Source organism: Manis pentadactyla, chromosome 3 (genome assembly GCF_030020395.1).
Source record: "Manis pentadactyla isolate mManPen7 chromosome 3, mManPen7.hap1, whole genome shotgun sequence".
Classification (NCBI taxonomy): domain Eukaryota; kingdom Metazoa; phylum Chordata; class Mammalia; order Pholidota; family Manidae; genus Manis; species Manis pentadactyla.
In genome coordinates this window covers 58,044,296-58,063,088 of record NC_080021.1, presented here as the reverse complement: position 1 = coordinate 58,063,088, position 18,793 = coordinate 58,044,296, and the positions used below count along the sequence as shown (strand labels likewise).

Here is an 18,793-nt window from a genome sequence, read left to right as displayed (position 1 = left end):
CTCAATACATTGGTTGTAGTCTTCTCATCATGGTCCCATCTGTTTATTTCCTTGGCTTTATTTACCATGTACATTCTGACAACCCAAACATTTTTTCAACCTCCCAAGCACCGGATCTATAGCCTTTGTCACTAAATTTCTTTGAAGCTTGATAACTAGTTAAAATTTTGAGTGCTATAAACCAGGCAAAGAGCTAAGCACTTATCATGTTACCTTATTTGATCCTTAAACTTCATCCTGTAAAGTTAATCCTTAAAGTTAAGAATCAGATGAGATAATAAGTGAGAAGTGCTAAGCTCTTTGCTAGTATTTTCCCCATTTTCCTAATAACGCAATTCTCAGTCTCTAGTAAGTATCAGAGTCACCTAGACTCTTGTTAAAATACAGGTTGCTGAGCCCCACCTCCAAAGTATCTGACTCAGTAGGTCCAGCATGGGGCCTGAAAATCTATATTTCTACCAAGTTTCCAGGTGATGCTAATGCTTCTAGTTTAGAGACAAACACTGAGAACCACTGCGTTGGAGAGGTAAAATAATCTTCCCAGCTGCCACACTCTGGGAAGTGGCAGAGCTGAGATTTGATCCCAGCAGTATCCAGAGCTTAACCTTTTAACTTACCACCCCCACCCCAGACACATTATACTACCTCTTTCTTAGGTATGTCAGACTCAGTATGTTCGTAACTAATCTTCTTAAACCTCTTATTTCCTCCAAAACTGGTCCTCTTTCAGGGTTCCCTAGCTCCCATGAGTATAGGCTAGAAACTTCCTTCTTCACCCTCAGTGAGTATAACTCTCAGATTCAGTATGTCACCAAGCCCTATTATTGTTCCTCCAAGAACTATCAAATTCATCCACTTTTCTCCATTTGCCACTGCCATCAACCAAGTGAAGGCCACCATTAGCTCTCACCTGAATTGTTTCCTTACTAGTCTCCGTGTATGTCTCCTCTTGTCTTCTTTTAATTCATTCATATAAAATCAGGAATAGTTTCTAAAAGGCAAATGAGACAAATATTTTACTTCTTTTAGAATAAAAATCAAAATCCTTATTATGACCTGTAGTGCTCTGTACAACCTGTTACAGCCTACTTGAGGATCATTTTGTTACTGTTCTTTTTTTAATCATGCAATTATGTAATCTTACTGGCCTCTTAGTATAAATCATATCTGTTCAATGGTTTTGGGCTTCATAACTGTACACTGGAACCATTGCTGGGTATTACTCCATTGTATGACTATACTGCCATTTATTTGCCCGCCTGTAATTTTCTTTGGGTAAAGTATTTGTGTGTTAAAAGAGGTGGTGGTTTTTGTTTTTTCCTTTTCTTTTTTTTCTTCCACCCTGAGTGTTGGGAAGCCAGTGCAGCATAAGATGGTGATACTACAGATAAGTCTTGACTGGGAAGTAGAGGAGAGATTGTCTATGAAAGGGGCATTTAAAAAATGTCTTCCAATACTTAAAATTCATTTGAGAGAGAATACATAGTACCAGTAGGTTGATGCTTAAGGAGTTTGAAGATTATCCTAAAAGCTGTGATGAAACATTGAAAATTTTAAGTAAAGGAGCAACTTAACAATTTATGTTTTAGGAAGATCTGTTTGGCATTGTTGTGGGAAATGAATAGAAGTGTGAGCACTGTATTTTGCAAAAAAAGATACCAAGAAACTTTCAATATTTCAATGACTAATCCAGGAGAGTAGTGATGGGTGTCTGAATGATAGAGAAATGGAAAGGATGGAACAGATTGGAAGGGAATTAATATATAAGAACCAAAAGCATTCCTCTCATTAATATGCTTTATTCTTTTATGCTGCCTCTCCACATCCATGTTTCCATATTTCAAGATTAACTCTTAGGAATTACTTCTCTGAAGTCTTCCTTTGCTGTATCTAGCTTTAATTGGTGTTTTCCACTTCTGAGCCAATGCAGAAACAATAATGTTTTATCTGTACTTAATACTAGCAATAGTAGCAGCTATCTTTTGGGTGCCAGATACCATAACAACAACAATTGGCTTGTATTACCTAATTAAATTCTATATCAGATCGTTGATATATAGGTGTATACATATAAGGAAACTGGGCACATGCTCATATAGCCAGTAATAGATGGAGCTAGAACATCTAATTCATGTTCGCTCTGAACCTCATTCCTATTCAGTACACTGCACTTAATGTTGAGTGTGTACTTGTTCCTGTGGTTGAAACTATGTCTTAGGCTTCTGTTCCTTGTAAAGGACATCATACATACTCAATACTTGGAGATATCCTTTCTATTTAGTCTGTATAAGAAACAATTCCAAGAAGAGAGTGCTATTTTGGGTGATGGCTATGGTGTAGTTGTAAATAACAGATTATACTACATTTCCTTTCCAGATCTGGATGGCACTCTACTCTCAGGGCCAGATTGTGATAGGAATGTGAATGCAAACTTATTGGCTGAAGCCGGCTCCAGTCAAGATGGAGGTGATGCTGGTAGGTACCATAGGATGTTAGCAAGAGTACACTTAAGAGGATTTGAAGATTGCAAAGTATTTGTGTATTTTTATTAGGGTCTACTGCAGTTTCTTTCCCTTAAAGCAGTTTTATATGTAGATACTTCAATCTGTGGTAGCTGTGTTTATGATAAACCTTGGAAGCCTGGTAAATACAAATGGATAGTTGTTAATTTGTTTGCATGGGGAGGCCATTAGAGTTTAAAAACTCTTAAAAAGCAGCTTATGACTTCCTGCCAGTAAATAGATGAAGTGAGAATAGTAATTATTAGAATGGTTGACTAATGTATTTTAATTTGTTATTAGTTTTGATGTAAAATAATAGTGTGGTTGCTGATAGCTATAGAAAATGTTATATCTAAATAATGATAATATCAACTATACTTTGGGGGAAGTGTCCCACACATAAAGAATCTATGAATATTGTGTAAATTATAAGTGAGTTAAGGGAGAAAGCTTTCTTTGCTTTACTAGAAGAATTCCAGGCTAGTCAATAGAAGAATGATAGAATTGGGAAAATAACCTATTTTTTAACCCCCACAGGATATAATTCAGGATTATCAGTGGATGTTAAGCTCCTGTTCCTGGGCTTATCCCCATGATGATTTGGCAGAAGGTTATTGTAAAGCACATTCACATGTTCTTGGTATTATCCACAGGTTACTTCTAATTACAAGGAGGAAAAGATATCTTTACAATAAAGAGATCTGATGAACATAAGCATAGCGAAGTGATTAAACTTAGCAGTAAAAGAAACTGAAATGGTATGTCTTCTGACATGATAGGACAAAACTTCACCATTGTAGTAGTCTTGCCAAAATGTTCCGCTTGAACCTAATCATAGAAGAAAATCAGACAAACTACACAAATACGGCTAGTACATATTCTAAAATGTTAATGCCATAAAAAAAACAAGCAGAGGAACCAGTAGTTGGAAGGAGACCAGCTAAATTCATGTGTCAACTTGATAGCATCATGGGTCAAAAAAAAGACGACTAAGAGGGACTTGGGGAACAGTTGGAAATTTGTATATGTAGTATGAGTTAAATGATAGTTGAACAATTATAAATTTCTTGGATATGATAAAGGTGCTATATTTATGTAGGAGAAAGTTCTAGAAGATAGATTCTGTATTTTAGGGGTGATGTGATAAAAATGTGAGTTTTCAAATAGTATATAAAAGGTGTTTATGTATACATAGAAAGCACATGTGGCAAAACTAACGGTTGAAGATACATAAAGAGACAGTGTTTCTTCAACTTGTGTATCTTTGAAATTGTTTTAAAAATTGATGAGAGGGAACTCTAGTGGTATGCCTTACAGAGAGTATTGGTCTTCTGTGTACAGTATGCATTGGCCAAAATTAAGCCATTAAACTGAATAATTCTGAAGAAACTGCCTTAAGGTGATTTCTCCTAGCTATTAAAAAGAATTAATAAGAAAGATTTTGAAATCAGCAATTTACATACCAGATGGGTTGAACTTTGAAGACCTTGCTTGTACAGAAAATCACTAATAGTACAAGAGTATTTTATGGATTTGCTTTTGTAATTTAGAAATCTGATTCAAGAAGGGGTTTAGTTGGGCTATGTGATTTCATAGTAAAATTACAAATTTTTGCACATAAACATTTTCAGTGGAGAATGGTCTGTATAATTCATCTCATTCTCAAAAAAAATAAACCCTTGATTTAGAGTCATTTCCCTTTAGGGGACATTTTGATCCAGTAGTATTTTTGGAACTCAGGTCAGCCTTTGTCTTACAATTTTGACTTCAAAAACATTGCTTTCTTCTTAGTTTGCCATTATGGAACAGTGTACCAGAAGGTTATTATTTAAGAGTAAGCACAGTAGATACTTAATGACATTAATGATCCTCCAGGGTATTGAATCACAAAAGCAATACCTTTGTTCAAGCTGTGTTCTTAATACTTCCTGCCAGTAATCTCTACTCACTATAAGAATTTGGAGAGATGAAAGAAGTTTGAGGTGAGGCTTCCTTAATTGCAGTTATCATTTTGTATTCCAGATACACTGCCTCTTGCCTATTATCATGGATTTATTATGTCTTTATTGTAGGTTATCTAGAGAGACATGGAATTTCAAGTATTAATATTAAATAATACAAATCTTGGGTTAGGGATTAATAAATTGTTTCAGGGCTATTTTTTCTATCTACATATATATGTAAATGAATAATACTTAATTGAGGATCTCACCATATCTGACATGATTTCTGACATTAGTTTTTCAAGTATTTTGAGCAAGTTGAAAATACCATGTACATGCTAGAATTTTCTAGATACAGTTAACAAATAATTGAAGGGCATATGTCTTGGACATTAGAAATACACAAAGGTGAGTAAGACAGTCACAGTCCTTGTTCTTTTAGAGCTTACTTTGTTTTGTACCACTTTGGACAGGAATTATAAGTCATAAACCTCAAACTTTATTTAAAAATGTAAAACTAAAAGTTTATAGATTCACCATCACGGGATAACATGCCTATCCGAATCTCCATCCCACACACGGTAATGCATTATAGTTAAATTGTGTAATTACGGGCTTTCCTAACATTAAAAAAAATGGGTAAAAGTATGCCAGGTACAAAGTAGTTAATATTTATAGCAACAAAGTACAATTTTTAAGTACCTCAGACACCTGTTTCCATTGTTGGGGAATGATACTTTGACCAAAGAGGAAATCTTAAATTCTTAAATTTTTGAGAATGACAATATATTTGATACATAAATAAAGGAATATGAATTCTGAAGAAAAACCTATTTTGGTAAGCTTTCTTTTGTAAAATCCATGGTGTCCATGGGAGGAAAATTAATTAATTGCTACATGAGTGAGCTATGCATATTTTCTGTATTGTTGTGTTCCAGGCAGAGGGAAGGGTGAGTGTGAAGGCCTCTAAGTGGGAGCCATTTTACTGTGGAGGAACAGCATGGAGGCCAGTGTGGTTGGAAGAGAGTGACCCAAGAGGGTGGTTGGAAGCAAGGATGAGATTATATAATACTTTCTAGGATATTGGAAGTATTTGGCTTTTACTGTGAGTGAGATGGGTAGCCCTTGCAGACTTTCAAGCAAGGTGCCAGGCTATTTATTAAAAAGTTTAAAAAGAATCTCTGATTGCTTTGTTCAGAACAAATGCCAGGAAAGCAAAAGTGTGAGCTGGGAGACCAGCAAATGGATGTTGAAACTAATCCAGAGGGAAGAGTTGATGGTTGCTTGGATCAGGATCCAGTAGCTGTGGAGGATTCTGGGAGTGTTAATACTGCCAAAAGATTTCTGGATCCAAGGAATCACATGCATGTTCAACATGAAATTAAATACAGAGATGATTCCTGTCTTCACTAGTCTAAAGATCCTCAGGCATAAATTCCCTAAAGGACATTGACTGTTCAATTTTGATTCTACCTTCTGGATTTTCATTCATTTAAGGATGAAGTTAGAGGTTTTGATGAACCTCCAGGAGGCCATTCACTTAACTTGCCCCAGTGTGTCTGACAGTATAAGAGCAATACATTGTAATTTCACTGACTCTGTATTCTTCATCCTTAGTCTATTTTTCTGTACAGATTAGTTTTAAAACAAGATTATGTGATTTGTGGGGGGAAGAGTGAGGATAATAACCTATCCTGTTCTATAGCTGGGCTTCAAGGTGATAGAATAGTTAGGATAGCAACTAATAAGAGAAAGTTATGTTTTAAGTATGTTTGAAATACAGTATTTAGAAAGGTAGTTTCATGTGGTCTCCACACACCATTAAAGAGTGTTCAGATTTATTTTACTCAAGTTTTTTCCTATGGTTGAATTGTATTTTTTTTTAATTTATTTATTTTATAGGAGAGGAAGGCAGAGGCTTTTTTTTAAAGGTAAAACGAGAGGACAGAGCTGGCTCACACCAGGAGGGGACAAGAGAGTCGCGGTTGAATTGTATTTTAAACTTTAGTTGGTTTCTATTTAATATGTCTGCCATCAGTGTATTATAATTAGGATAATAATAAAGTTGAAGACATCTCAGTTTTAGACTGAGTATTTTTATTTAACTATTTTATATTAAGCTATTCTATCATAGTGTTTATGAGATACAAATGAATTTCTTTCATTTTCTTAATCTAAAAAGAGACAGCTCTTTATTACCTTCATTACATAAAAATCACTTTTTAATTAATTGTATTAGGTACTTCACATGATTTCAAGTATGGCCTGATGCCTGGCCCTTCAAGCGATTTCAAGTATGGATTGCTACCAGGTACTTCAAATGATTTCAAGTATGGATTGATACCAGGTGCTTCAAATGATTTCAAGTATGGATTATTGCCTGAATCTTGGCCAAAACAAGAAACTTGGGAAAATGGCAAGTATTAGTCAACTAAACATCTACAGAATTCTTAATAATTTGTAGCAAAAGCTTCCATATTCTGGGTTTCAAAATAAAGTCAGGTAGTAATAGCCCTGTAACAACATCTGTTCTCAGGGATAGGTAAGTTTTTTGATAGCAAGTTTTCTGTTTAATGTATATTAAGTGCTTTTTTGTGTGTGTTTTCTTTTAATTTTTAAAGGTGAATCATCTCTAATCATGAACAAGTTAAAATGTCCTCATTGTAGCTATGTAGCCAAATACAGACGAACACTAAAAAGGCATTTGCTCATTCATACGGGAGTGAGATCATTTAGCTGTGATATTTGTGGAAAACTGTTTACTCGAAGAGAACATGTAAAAAGACATTCCCTGGTAAGCAACTTTACATATAAACTGATCTTTGAGTTAAACTATACTTATATTAGTGAATTTAAGGTATTTTAACACTGTTAACTTATAATTTAATGATTATTATTAAATATAAACTGATAGTTAAACTATGTCAGTGAATTTTAAGGTATTTTAACACTGTTACTTGCAAACTTAATGATCATTATTATTAAACAATGTGATTTATGAACTGACCTTCCGTGTAGAAAAGTAGTGCTATTGTCTGTCATTGTTAAATGGGTAGACTAGTTTGAGTGGTTCAAACATTATTTATTGTCTCTACTATTCTTATATTGGATTTTTCCCCCTTCAATTAGGTGCATAAAAAGGATAAAAAATACAAATGTATGGTATGTAAGAAGATCTTCATGTTAGCAGCCAGTGTTGGAATAAGACATGGATCTCGACGCTATGGTGTTTGTGTAGACTGTGCAGATAAATCACAACCAGGAGGGCAAGAAGGTGTAGATCAGGGACAGGATACAGATTTCCCTCGAGATGAAGAATATGAGGAGAATGAAGTAGGAGAAGCTGATGAAGAGCTGGTTGATGATGCAGAAGATCAGAATGATCCATCTCGATGGGATGAATCAGGAGATGTTTGTATGTCTCTAGATGATTAACTGACCTACTATACTCCTCAAGGATGCTGCATTTGGACATAATATGAATCGACAATTTGAATTGTTGAACTTGAAGGCTTGCAAAATATGGTACATGCTGGATGGTAGTTATGTTGCTGTGAAAACTGTAGGGTCAAAGCCTTATAGCAAAAAATTTTTTTTTTTTTATATTTGCACAGGACTGTACAGCAAACAACCTTGTGGTTGAATTAAATGGAGTCCCCACATCTTCAGTCAGTTATCAAAGTAAAAATATTTTTATTTATAGGATATACAGTAACTCTTTGGGTCCTATGAAAATATAGTACCTGTCCTTAAAGAGCTTACATTCATGTGCCATTTTAACATGAATGAAGAAAATCCATTTATGAGAGTTCAGTGACAGCTGACCCACTCTGTCCATCAAACCACTCAGGCTAGTTTGTACTAGTAGAGTTTTGTTTCTATTGTATTTTTATTTTTATTTTTTTTTAATACAGATTTTCAGTGAGGGGCCTTTTCAACCCCATTGGTTCTACTTTTCTGTATTTTCCATTTTAATTTCCTTTATAACTTAAACCAAGTCTCTTCTGGTCTTAGGTATTATTTCTCAAATTTGTGCTGATGGGCATGTTATGAGAACTGGAGAGGTAATTTATTGGAATGAACTAACTGACTTCCTCCATTCCCCCTTTCCTTTTTTGACATGAATTTTACTACTTTCACAAATGAAGAATGATGTTGCAAAGTTACCGTGGTGAAGTTGACAAATACCACTAAAATAATTATGATTTAGAAGTAACTTTCTCCCGCTGCTCTAATCTGATAAATGGTTATTACAGTATGACGTTTTCTGACATGGTGTTCGGTTTTGGGTATCTGTTACTTTGGCACTATTCTTGTTTGCCTCTTTATTTTTGCCAGTGTACTATACCTCAGTCCTATTTGAAAAGACAAATCTAACTGAAAGAGAAGTCATAGAAATGATAAGAACAATGATTTGTTTTATAATTTAACCTCCATGTCCAGTTTGGTTAGCTTGTTATGCAATATAAGTGAAATATCAGGTTTTTACTCCTGTGCCCTTTTTATCATTAAAATTAACACAAAAAGTACATTCTCTTTTGTTTCATACTTAATGAGATACTGAGTGTTTTGAAATTATGACATAATTTATTTTTCAATTCCTTAGAGTCACTACAACTTGATGTATAGTAATCGCCATGATTCAACAATCTGCGGAAATCTTATAAATAAAATATTGAGAGGTTTTACAATTTATTCTATTAACTAAAATTCTTTAGGGTTCAAGAGTTGAAGTATTAAGTTGAAATTGTCAGATTTATTTAGTCTAAAGACAGATGAAATAGCTGATAAACTCACAGCAATGTTTCACATAATATTAACATGCATGACATTTATCAAGAACATATATATTATATGAGATTGAGGATATCATATTTTCAGCTTTCTTTTAAATAGAAATTGAGTATATTTTCCTATTTTATTAATCAGGTAACTATATGCTTGTTGTGTGGGAAAACTGCAAAGTACACTTTGATATAGACTTAATTTTTTGGTGCTCCATCTGATCAAAGTTGTAAAGTTGGTAACTTTTTTTTTAAGAGACAAGGTTTCTCACTGTCTCTGAATTTCAGTAGAATAATGGTTTAATGTTAGGCACCGATATTTCTGCTTAGGTAAGTCAAAGATAAACATGGTTAGATGAATCTTCTGTCATCTAAACTTCTACTTTCTACATAACTGTAAAACTGACATAAATAGTTTGGTTTGATTTTTGTTGAAGACTGAAGAAGAGTACATCTTATTCTCAGTGTTCTAGACAAATGAGTAAAATGTAATTCTGGTGGGGTCCAAAGTAGACATTAGTTTGGGCAAAGATACTATGAATGAAAAAGTATTATAAACGTGAACTGTTCTGCTTTGTGAATATGTAAGTATAGTATAAAGATTTCTTTTCATCCCATTTATTCCCCTCCTTTAAAATAAACCATAGTTTACAATTGGTAGGTCTGTCTATATATAAATATATATTAAAGAGAAAATATATATATCTGAAAATCACCTAAATCTGCTTTATTAGACTACAGTTCACTTATTGCATAGAAACTGGACTTGGCTTTATATTCTTAATGTGCTCTTACTTTTCCTCAAGATAGGAACTTACTCTCTTTAACCTGAGTTTTCTTTTACTACTTAAATTGTTTATGTATATCTGGTAAATTATGACCAAATTTTTGTTAGATTGCATATAGTAAGTTGAAATACACACTTGGTACACTACAGGATTATTGTGCTTTTGTTTTGGTTTTAGTTGGAAACAAGGTTTGATATAGATGGGTTGTTACTGTTAATTTAAAATATTCTATAATTGTCCATTTTTATGTTGTGTTGTGACAGATTTGACTATAATTTAGTCAACTGAAGTATGATACTTTAAAAGTTTGTTTTTAGAAAGGTAACCCAAAGGAAAAATGTTTATACTCTTGAATATTTAGCCTCAGCCTATATAAAAATTTCTTCTTTAAAGTAAGCGTTGTACCGGAAACAGAATTGACAAGTTTTTCTACTTGCTGACTGCCTAATTTATTTTGTTTCATGATCTTGAGGGGACTGCCTTTTCCCTTCTAGATCTTTTTTAAAATTAGTTTTAGTACTAAGGTATACTACTGGACATTTCTCTCTCTCTCTCTTTTTTTTTTTTTTAAGTATATTCTTTTTCTGACTTACAATACAATTTCAGGAAGTTGATAGATACTAAGAACTTATGATTGGTCTCAGAGAGGTAACAATGAAATACTCATAATTTTGTCTGTAGCCCTGGCAGAATTATGTGTTACACATTTGGTAGATTTTTTCTCTTGTTAACTTTTATTTTAAATGAGCAATATTTTAGAGCTTTTAATTTTAATGAAGGGGAAAGATTATAAACTTTCTTTCCTATTCACTCTGTAGAACAGACCCTCTCATATAAATCAAGGTTATGTATATTATATTCTTAGGATTCTCAGAGACAGTTACTTCTGTATGATCCCTGCTTTGTCACTGTCATCAGCCCTCAATTTTTGATATTCACTAGATATCTTCAATTTTAGCACCCTAGCAAATGAGAGCTGCTAAAAAAAATTTATAGGATGGGGAAACTGAACAGTAATGAGTAGTTTTGAAATTTGGGGGGAAAACACTAACTGGTTTTGGTAGAACCATCTTGATGAAGAGTGATGTATAATGAGTTAGTTAATATAAAGCGCCTAGAACACTGTCTGGTACGTAATAAGGGCATGATATATCTTAGTTTAATAATAGATGTGAACCAAGAGGAAAAGAAGGAATGGGAAAAGGGAGAAAATAGGAATCGAAAAGATCAGGGCTTAGTAATCCATATTAATACGATATATAGTATAAAAGGCCTGAAGATAACTGGAGTATACATGGGGAAGTGTGATGGAAGATGGGTTTTAAAAATCATAAATTTTAGAACTTCAATAAACTTTATTTGTATTTTTAGGATTTGTCAACATAGAATGAAGAGTTTATTTTTCTGAATAATGATTCCAAAAGCCACCATTTTGTAGTGCCTACATGTGCCATTGCGCTTCACATTTATCTAATTTCCTATAAGGTAGGTGCTATTGTCTCCATTTTATAGAAGAGGAAAGGCTCCAAGAAATTTGCCTAATTAACTTGCCTAATGTAACACAGCTACTAAGAGATAGAACTGGATTTTGACCAGGTCTGGTTGTGAAGCTCATGCTCTATTTAGGGGGCTCTATTGCTTCCTCATTAAAAAGCTTGTGTAGAATTTCAGCTCTTTAAAGGAGTGTCTATGGAGACATGTTTTCCTTATAAAACAGCTATGCTAGGAATTTGAGTGTCTAATCCTTCCTTCTCCAAATACCCTTACTAGTATTTCCTCCTAATACAGAAATTGTGTTGTCACCTGATTATAAATAATATACTGAACCCCAGTGTAGCGCAAGCTATTAATTGGCTGTGGCATTTTCATATTTTAAAAGGATGGTTTTAATTGAAAAAGTAGACGTGAACCCCAATTTTTGTGCCGTTCAGTCACCCAGATCCTTAAACTTAACTATGGTACATAACATACGTGCTTAGAACTAACAGGTTTTTTTTTTAGTCACTTTGGGAATTAAAATGGAAAGTTTTTTTCCTGCTGTATCCCTGCTTTGAAGTGAAGTTGACCAGTTCTAGATAGATGAAAATGTGTTAGGGATAAGCATGCTTTAAAAGATGTTTTCCAGCGCTAGGCTTTACGATGTTGGGTACTTAAATTTGAAGTACACTGGCTGTTGAGAAAAATTTTTGGGTTAAGGAGAGGGATGGTTGAGGTCATTATGAAATGGGAGAATCAGCATTTTAAACACTGTAAACATAAAAACATTTTCTTCTGCCTGCTGTTTGTAAAAGCTCTTTGGGAAGACCTTTTACGAAGACCAATTTTTTTAATGTAATTTACCTACCTAGTATAAGTGTCCTAAGACATGTATGTAAACTTCCAAAACTTGTTTCGTCTGTGTATTTAGAAAATACACAAGAATCTTTATCAAACCTAAAAATATAAACTTGTGAGCACTAAACTGCTTTTGGCTTTGTGAATTTTATTGACTCTTGACATTTAATTCAAATTTCTTTGCATTTAAAGTGTACTAATTTAGACTAACTGGGATAGAGGAACACCTTTGTAAACTTTGACAATGTAAAATCCAGTTATCTTTGTACTTAAGGTTTACAATTATGAATTCTAGAGTATTATAAGGGTTTTTTGGTTTGTATGTTTTTTCATATGAAGTGCATAAATAACTCAAAACTACCTCCTAGTAATGCTTGGAGAGCTGCTTTAATAGATAGCAGTGATTTGTAATCAGCATATCATCTGTCTTTCATCTTTATTGCTTTGGGGATTCTCTACAGGCTTTAGAAAACATTAAAATATTTCCCCTGTAATTTACATGTGTGCTTAATTTTGGAAATGGGTTGAAAAGCAAAGGTAAATTTATTTAATCCCACCTATATTTATTGCATACTAATGGATTAATGGATTACAAGTAAACAAATTATAAGTATTTGAAACTTTAATAAGACAGAAAAAACATACTTAACTGATGTTTTTATTGTGGTGGTGTAATAAAACAGAGGAAATCATAGAATGAGCAGATAACACAGAGTTTCTTGTTTGAAGGGCAAATTAAAGGAGGGGGTTCCCATATAGCATATCATGCTTAGTGTCTTGTGAAAGAACTGTCATGTGGCAGAAGAATTAGATACATTCTGTGTGTTTCCAAGAGGTTAAGACTGGGACCAGTAGGCTCAAGATTAAAAAGCAGTTTTTAACAATTACCGAAGCATGAAATATGATAGCTTCAGAAAAAAAAAAATCTACCACTGGAGTTGGTGGAGAATGAAAGATTACTCGACAAGCATTTTGGCTAAAGCAGTGTTGACAAAACATTTCTATTAAAATGTGTTTTTGCTTTTGTTTTTTCTGGCCATTTTAGTTACCAGCTTTGTTTTGCTTAATAGGAACACTGATAAAAATGCATATGCATAAGTAGTTCTTTGAGGGTTATTTTGACACCAAAAAAGACTTGGTTGAGATTTAGAAACCATGTCTAGCTTTATGAACAAATTGCTATTTGAATTTTTTTCTTTTTCACTACAGATCATCACAGACCAATGTTCAGAAGCTGGTGTAGGAAATTGAATTATTGGTTCTGTGGTTAGATAAGAAAAGTAAAGAATAGATATAGAAAATTAAAGGTCTTTCAGATCTTTGTCATAACGGAATTTCAAACAAAGGAAATAAAATACGGACTACAGGAAATTATCTAGTTAATTACTACAGTGAATGAAAAACACTCTGTAGGTGCATGGTGCCTTACATAAATTAATACTGCCTTCTGACCATCAGCCAGATACTTCTTTTTTCCAATAGCACCAAAGTTTGGAAATAAGATACTAATCTTGCAAGCAATTAAGTATGTTTTAGAATCTTAAAGTCATGCAAAAGACAATCTTGGCAGGTAACAATACATGAAATGGTTTCAAGATAATTGTAGAACTTTTTTAGCTTGAAAGAAACTTTAAGAGTAATAAAGAATGGTTCTCAGAGAGGTTACCACAAAACTTTGCAGTGAATTTTAGGATCCAGGACCCTTGAACTTACTATTACAAGAGTCTTTTCCCTCTATCAAACTCAGTATTTACGATTTGGTAGTCTGAAATTAGAGCACTACCAAGTACATCCAAATATAATTCCTAACACGTAGTCTTAGCTCAAGACTATGTGCTAAGAGAATGATTAAAGACAAGCAATTTAAGGATTTGCCTGCTGGTATCTAATGGCTTATAACTGTCAAGCTTATTTTGTTTAAAAGTTTGTGTTGCCAAGCACAGGATGTGTGGAATCAAAGTGAGCCTCTGGGACCCTTTTTTCCCCCCCAGTACAATCCCTAAGTGACGAAAGCCAAAGAAAAAATGACCAAATCCAACCTACTGAGATCTCTGCAAGTAGTCTTTTGTGATTCTTTTTAAACAATGTCTCCATAAACTTGGGATACTTAAAGATTAAGTATTAGTCGTTTAATGCTAAAATGCTTGTTTTAAAATAATGATTGCAACAGCCATCATTAACATCTAAATGTCTAATGCTCAGTGTGTATTATAAGGGAGGTGTGAAAAACTAGAAAACCTTCCTGGAGTTTATGCTGTGAGGTAGAGTGCAGCAATGCATCAAAGATGCTCAGGTGTTTTACTTGCTGATATGATTTGTGTATTTGTGAAAAGGGTTGCTGAGTGTTGGCTTTTATATTTTATATGAAAGATGTGTTCATGTGAAAGATAACATGTCACCCTGTCCCCTGTTCTTGAGTCACCCACTTGGACTTTGGTAGCACCCAGATTCCTAAACTGAGGTGGTGTCATTTACAAAGACATTGGTAGTTCTCTAAAGCAGGTTTTATCACTAATTTTTCAAGTAATTGACACCTAAATCATTGGATAAAACAATTAGGTAATCCTAAAGAATGTTGTCTATAGGAATTGGTAGAGCCTCCAGGAGTATAGTTAGTCCAGAGACTTCCCTTCTCATCTATGGCAAAAGAAATTTTAAATTATTTTTAAGACTTCAGGTAGTAGAATTTTAAATATATTATGTTTCTCTTTGGTAGTCAAATTTACCTACTTTGAAGATTTGTTACTTCATAGGCTTTAAAATGTTTATTAAAATCCTATATTAGACTTGACTGTTTTGTGGCCATTTACCATCCTAAACTTTGTTCTATTTGTGCCTTCTTTGGCACCCTAGTCTATCTGTTAGTCCTCCTTTGTTGCTACTGGTGACTTAAATCACACTCAAAATGTGAGCTTCCATTTCAGTCTGTGGACTCTCTTTCATCATAAATGTATTCAACAGATAAATATTGAATACCCATTTTTGAGAAAATCTTTACCAGTGGTAGCTGAGATCACATTGTATAGTCTGTATTCTATAAGCCATTTGGGATGGGGAAAGATGCAGACTTAGACAAGAGGGAACTTTGTAAAAAAAACTTCATTTCAGCAGTTTTTAATAAGGCAGGAGTAATTGGAAGGAGTGGATGGGTAGGATGACTAAAAATACAAAATGGTGCAGATGAAATTAAGATGATGCATACATGGCTTTTTGCATTGTCTCCCTTAAACATAATAAGAGGGAAACAGCATAATCTCACCTTGAAAACATATCTTTGATTAAGTCGTTGGGAAAAAAAGATTGGTTACCCATGCAGTTTTTGCATGGACCTTAATATTTTGTCTTAACTAGGAAACAAAAGTGTTCCTATTAGTCATTGGTATCTTTTTATGGGGTAGGAACATGCTACTTCGGTGACTCCTAGTTCTCTCAATTGGACCAGTCTGTAAGATTAGACAAGTTCTTTTTTCACAAGACCTATTTATGTACTCAGGGAAACTGACAACAGAATTTACCTACTATTTTGGTGGATGGGGAGTTGGGGGGTGTTAGATGATAAAGGGGCTTTGACCTAGAGGAGTTTTCCTGTCCAATAAAGCAGTAAAATTGCAGGTCCTTGGAGTTAACGTTAATTCCACATGTTTGAATAGGGAAAGAACATCTTTTCTCAAAGGGGACGGAATCACAAGCTTTATTCCCTCCCCACCGTCACCCTGCCTCAATTATTAAGTAGTAGCCTAAGTAGCTACATAACTATGATGTGCTTTTTTTTTTTAGTAGAGCATATTTACCTCACTAATGTTAATCTCGATATCAAATGCAATATTCAAAATTCCAATCGTTCATGTTGTGTGAGTATGCTTGCACACGTGCATGTGTGTGTGTGTATTTCACAGTTTGCTTTTCAGTTGGGATTCTGATTTATAGTAGGCATCAGCAAACTTTCTGTATAGGGCCAGCTAGTAAATGATTTGTCTTTGTGAGCCAAAAGGTCTTCATCACAACTAGTCAACTCTGCTGTTGTACCACAAAAGCTGCCATAGATAGTATGTAAATAAATAGCTAGTGTGACTGTGTTCTGATACAGCTTTACTTAGAAACTTAGGCAGCCGGCTACAAGTTTGCTGATCCCTGATCTGTGAGTTCTCACTCCATCCGTCTCCCGACCACACACCCTCTCTGTCCTTGCAATACCTACATTGAAAAATGATGTGCCTTTTTAACATCAATGAATTTCTTTTCCAGAATTAGAAATCTGGAGTAGTAAACAAGATTTAACACTTCAGAGGCACCATTTTAGCTGAGAAAGATAAAGAACCTTGCCATCTTAGCTCTGATTAAATAATAGAACCTTAATTAGTAGCAATTCAGTTAAATACCATATCCCAGTAGACAACGTGCCCCCCACCCCAATCCTATTGGGAATAGGGTGCCTACCCCCAATGGAGTATACTGTATATCTCTCCCATCCCCATATACATTTTGGGGATAGGTATCCTGCAGGGCCTATCATTGCAGACCACTACAGGTGAGTTCAAACTGAGGATACGTGTGGTGAAGGCAGTTCTGAGGAGACATGCCAAGAGAAATAATAATACAATTTAGAGATATATTCAGAGCTTATTAAGAGGAGACTTACTGATAAAAACATACCTTTCTAACCTAGACCCTTTTATTGCCAGTTTATCCCATGTTAAGGGAATTTTATTTTATATCAGATCTCAACCTTAATTGACATTATGTCATTGACTTTCCATAGCCTTTAGAATGTAAACTATTTGGGAGTTTTTCATTAATATCTACAGTCATAAAAGATGTCAGCAAATTAGACTTGCCAGTCATCTTGGACACAGCTTGAAAATGCTAAGCTTGCAAGTTATTGGGCTGAAGTGTCTGAGCTGAAAATACTTTGCATCAAGCCTCTGAAGAAATTAATTCCCAAGACTACTATCAAACTGAATCAGAAGTCTATGTCATTGTTTCAGACACACTAATTGCCCATTGTAAGCACTATCGAAGATCATCTTGGGGTCTTTTTGGTTGCTCAGTCCCTTGCAATAGTAGGCCTTTTAAAGTGCATGTTAATGAGTCAAGTACTGGGCACAATTCATAGTCAAAATTTCTATTTAAAACAGTTTCAACATTGATCTAAAATAGTTAACCAAAATTTTTCCTTACTCTTAAGGTTAAAATTAATCGTAGTAGATGGACTGAGTCTAAGGGATTTAGAAAGTCTTGTTGCTCTTATGAGACACTGTCCCATCAGGAGTAAATTGGAAAGGATGTGTTCTGGAACTCAGTAGTAACTTGAACATACAGTAGGGTTTTCTAGGCATCCTGTTCAGTCCTCACCCACTGCAGTCTAGACTGCAGCTTCAATATTTGAATGAAACAAGCCTCATAAAGGCCACTAATCACTATTGCCAAATCCTTACCTCTGTGACATTTGATACTGTTCATGATTGATTTCTTTCATACAATTCTTGTAACTGCGTAAGCATTGATACTCCCTTAGTTTGCTGGGCCCTCTCCCAGTGCTCTTTCCCATTGTTCTTGTGCAACCCCAAATGATCACAGTGACTTAAACCGGTGACTTTCATTGCTGAACTCTGAATAGATGTTTACAAATAGATGTTTAAATGACACCATGCATTGTTGTTTGATGCACAAAGGGTTTTCTATTGCAATCCTCATTTGGGTCAGAGTTCTTTAATGTCTCTTGGATGATTTCAGGTGTCTTTAGATTTATATTTTACTGTATGAAGATTCACCATGAATTGACACTTGCATACCAAAGTCACCTTTAGAAAAATTATAACCTTGATTTTCCTGAAGGTATTTAATGCATGCCAGCCATGTTAATACTTTATTGATAAGCTTGTGTCTAGCTGACTTTATCATGTCATATCAACGTGTGTATTTCTGTGAACTATACAGGCTAACTGAACCTTCAAACTGAGGAACCTTAGAAACAACTACTCTCCATGTTTACCCAGCCTGTGCTTCAACTCACTCCGTAAATGTTCATCTCCAGCTTGTTACCTTATACAGCAAGGCATGTTAGCTTGAAATCCTTCTGTTAGTTCTTCTCTAAACTGAGTCAAGTTGAAATCTGCTTGCATGTCTTCATGCTACACAGATTCTCATCTTTCCATATAATGGTCTATGTAACAGTGGAAGGGGGGGTACTATTTTGAGGAGTACTTAGGACCTTAAAATGTTCGATTCCTAGAAAACAGTATTCGGTGTTTTCATTCCTGTAAGTATAATATCAGAAACCCATGCTGTTCATCCTTTTCTAGTTTAATGTTTCACTCTTCAGTTTAAGGCTAAGAATTACATATTTAATATGAAAAACATGCCCAAGAAGAGATTTTAAAGAAAAGCATCCAGAACTATTTCTTGCAAAGAATATTAATTTGCAGGCACTGGTATATATAACA

At 34.4% G+C, this 18,793-nt stretch overlaps 1 protein-coding gene across 2 annotated transcripts in view; it reads left to right on the top strand.

Moving 5' to 3' along the window:
• The window catches only part of ZBTB10 (zinc finger and BTB domain containing 10), a 33,803-nt gene extending 21,326 nt beyond the window's left edge, over window positions 1-12,477 (top strand). For both annotated transcript variants that reach the window (XM_057497944.1, XM_057497943.1), the window contains exons 3-6: window positions 2,377-2,475; window positions 6,684-6,860; window positions 7,066-7,238; window positions 7,574-12,477. In XM_057497944.1, coding sequence (XP_057353927.1) covers window positions 2,377-2,475; window positions 6,684-6,860; window positions 7,066-7,238; window positions 7,574-7,879 — 755 coding nt within the window. In that variant the 3' untranslated portion in view covers window positions 7,880-12,477. The remainder of the gene's footprint in view (window positions 1-2,376; window positions 2,476-6,683; window positions 6,861-7,065; window positions 7,239-7,573) is intronic.
• Window positions 12,478-18,793: the final 6,316 nt, after the last annotated feature.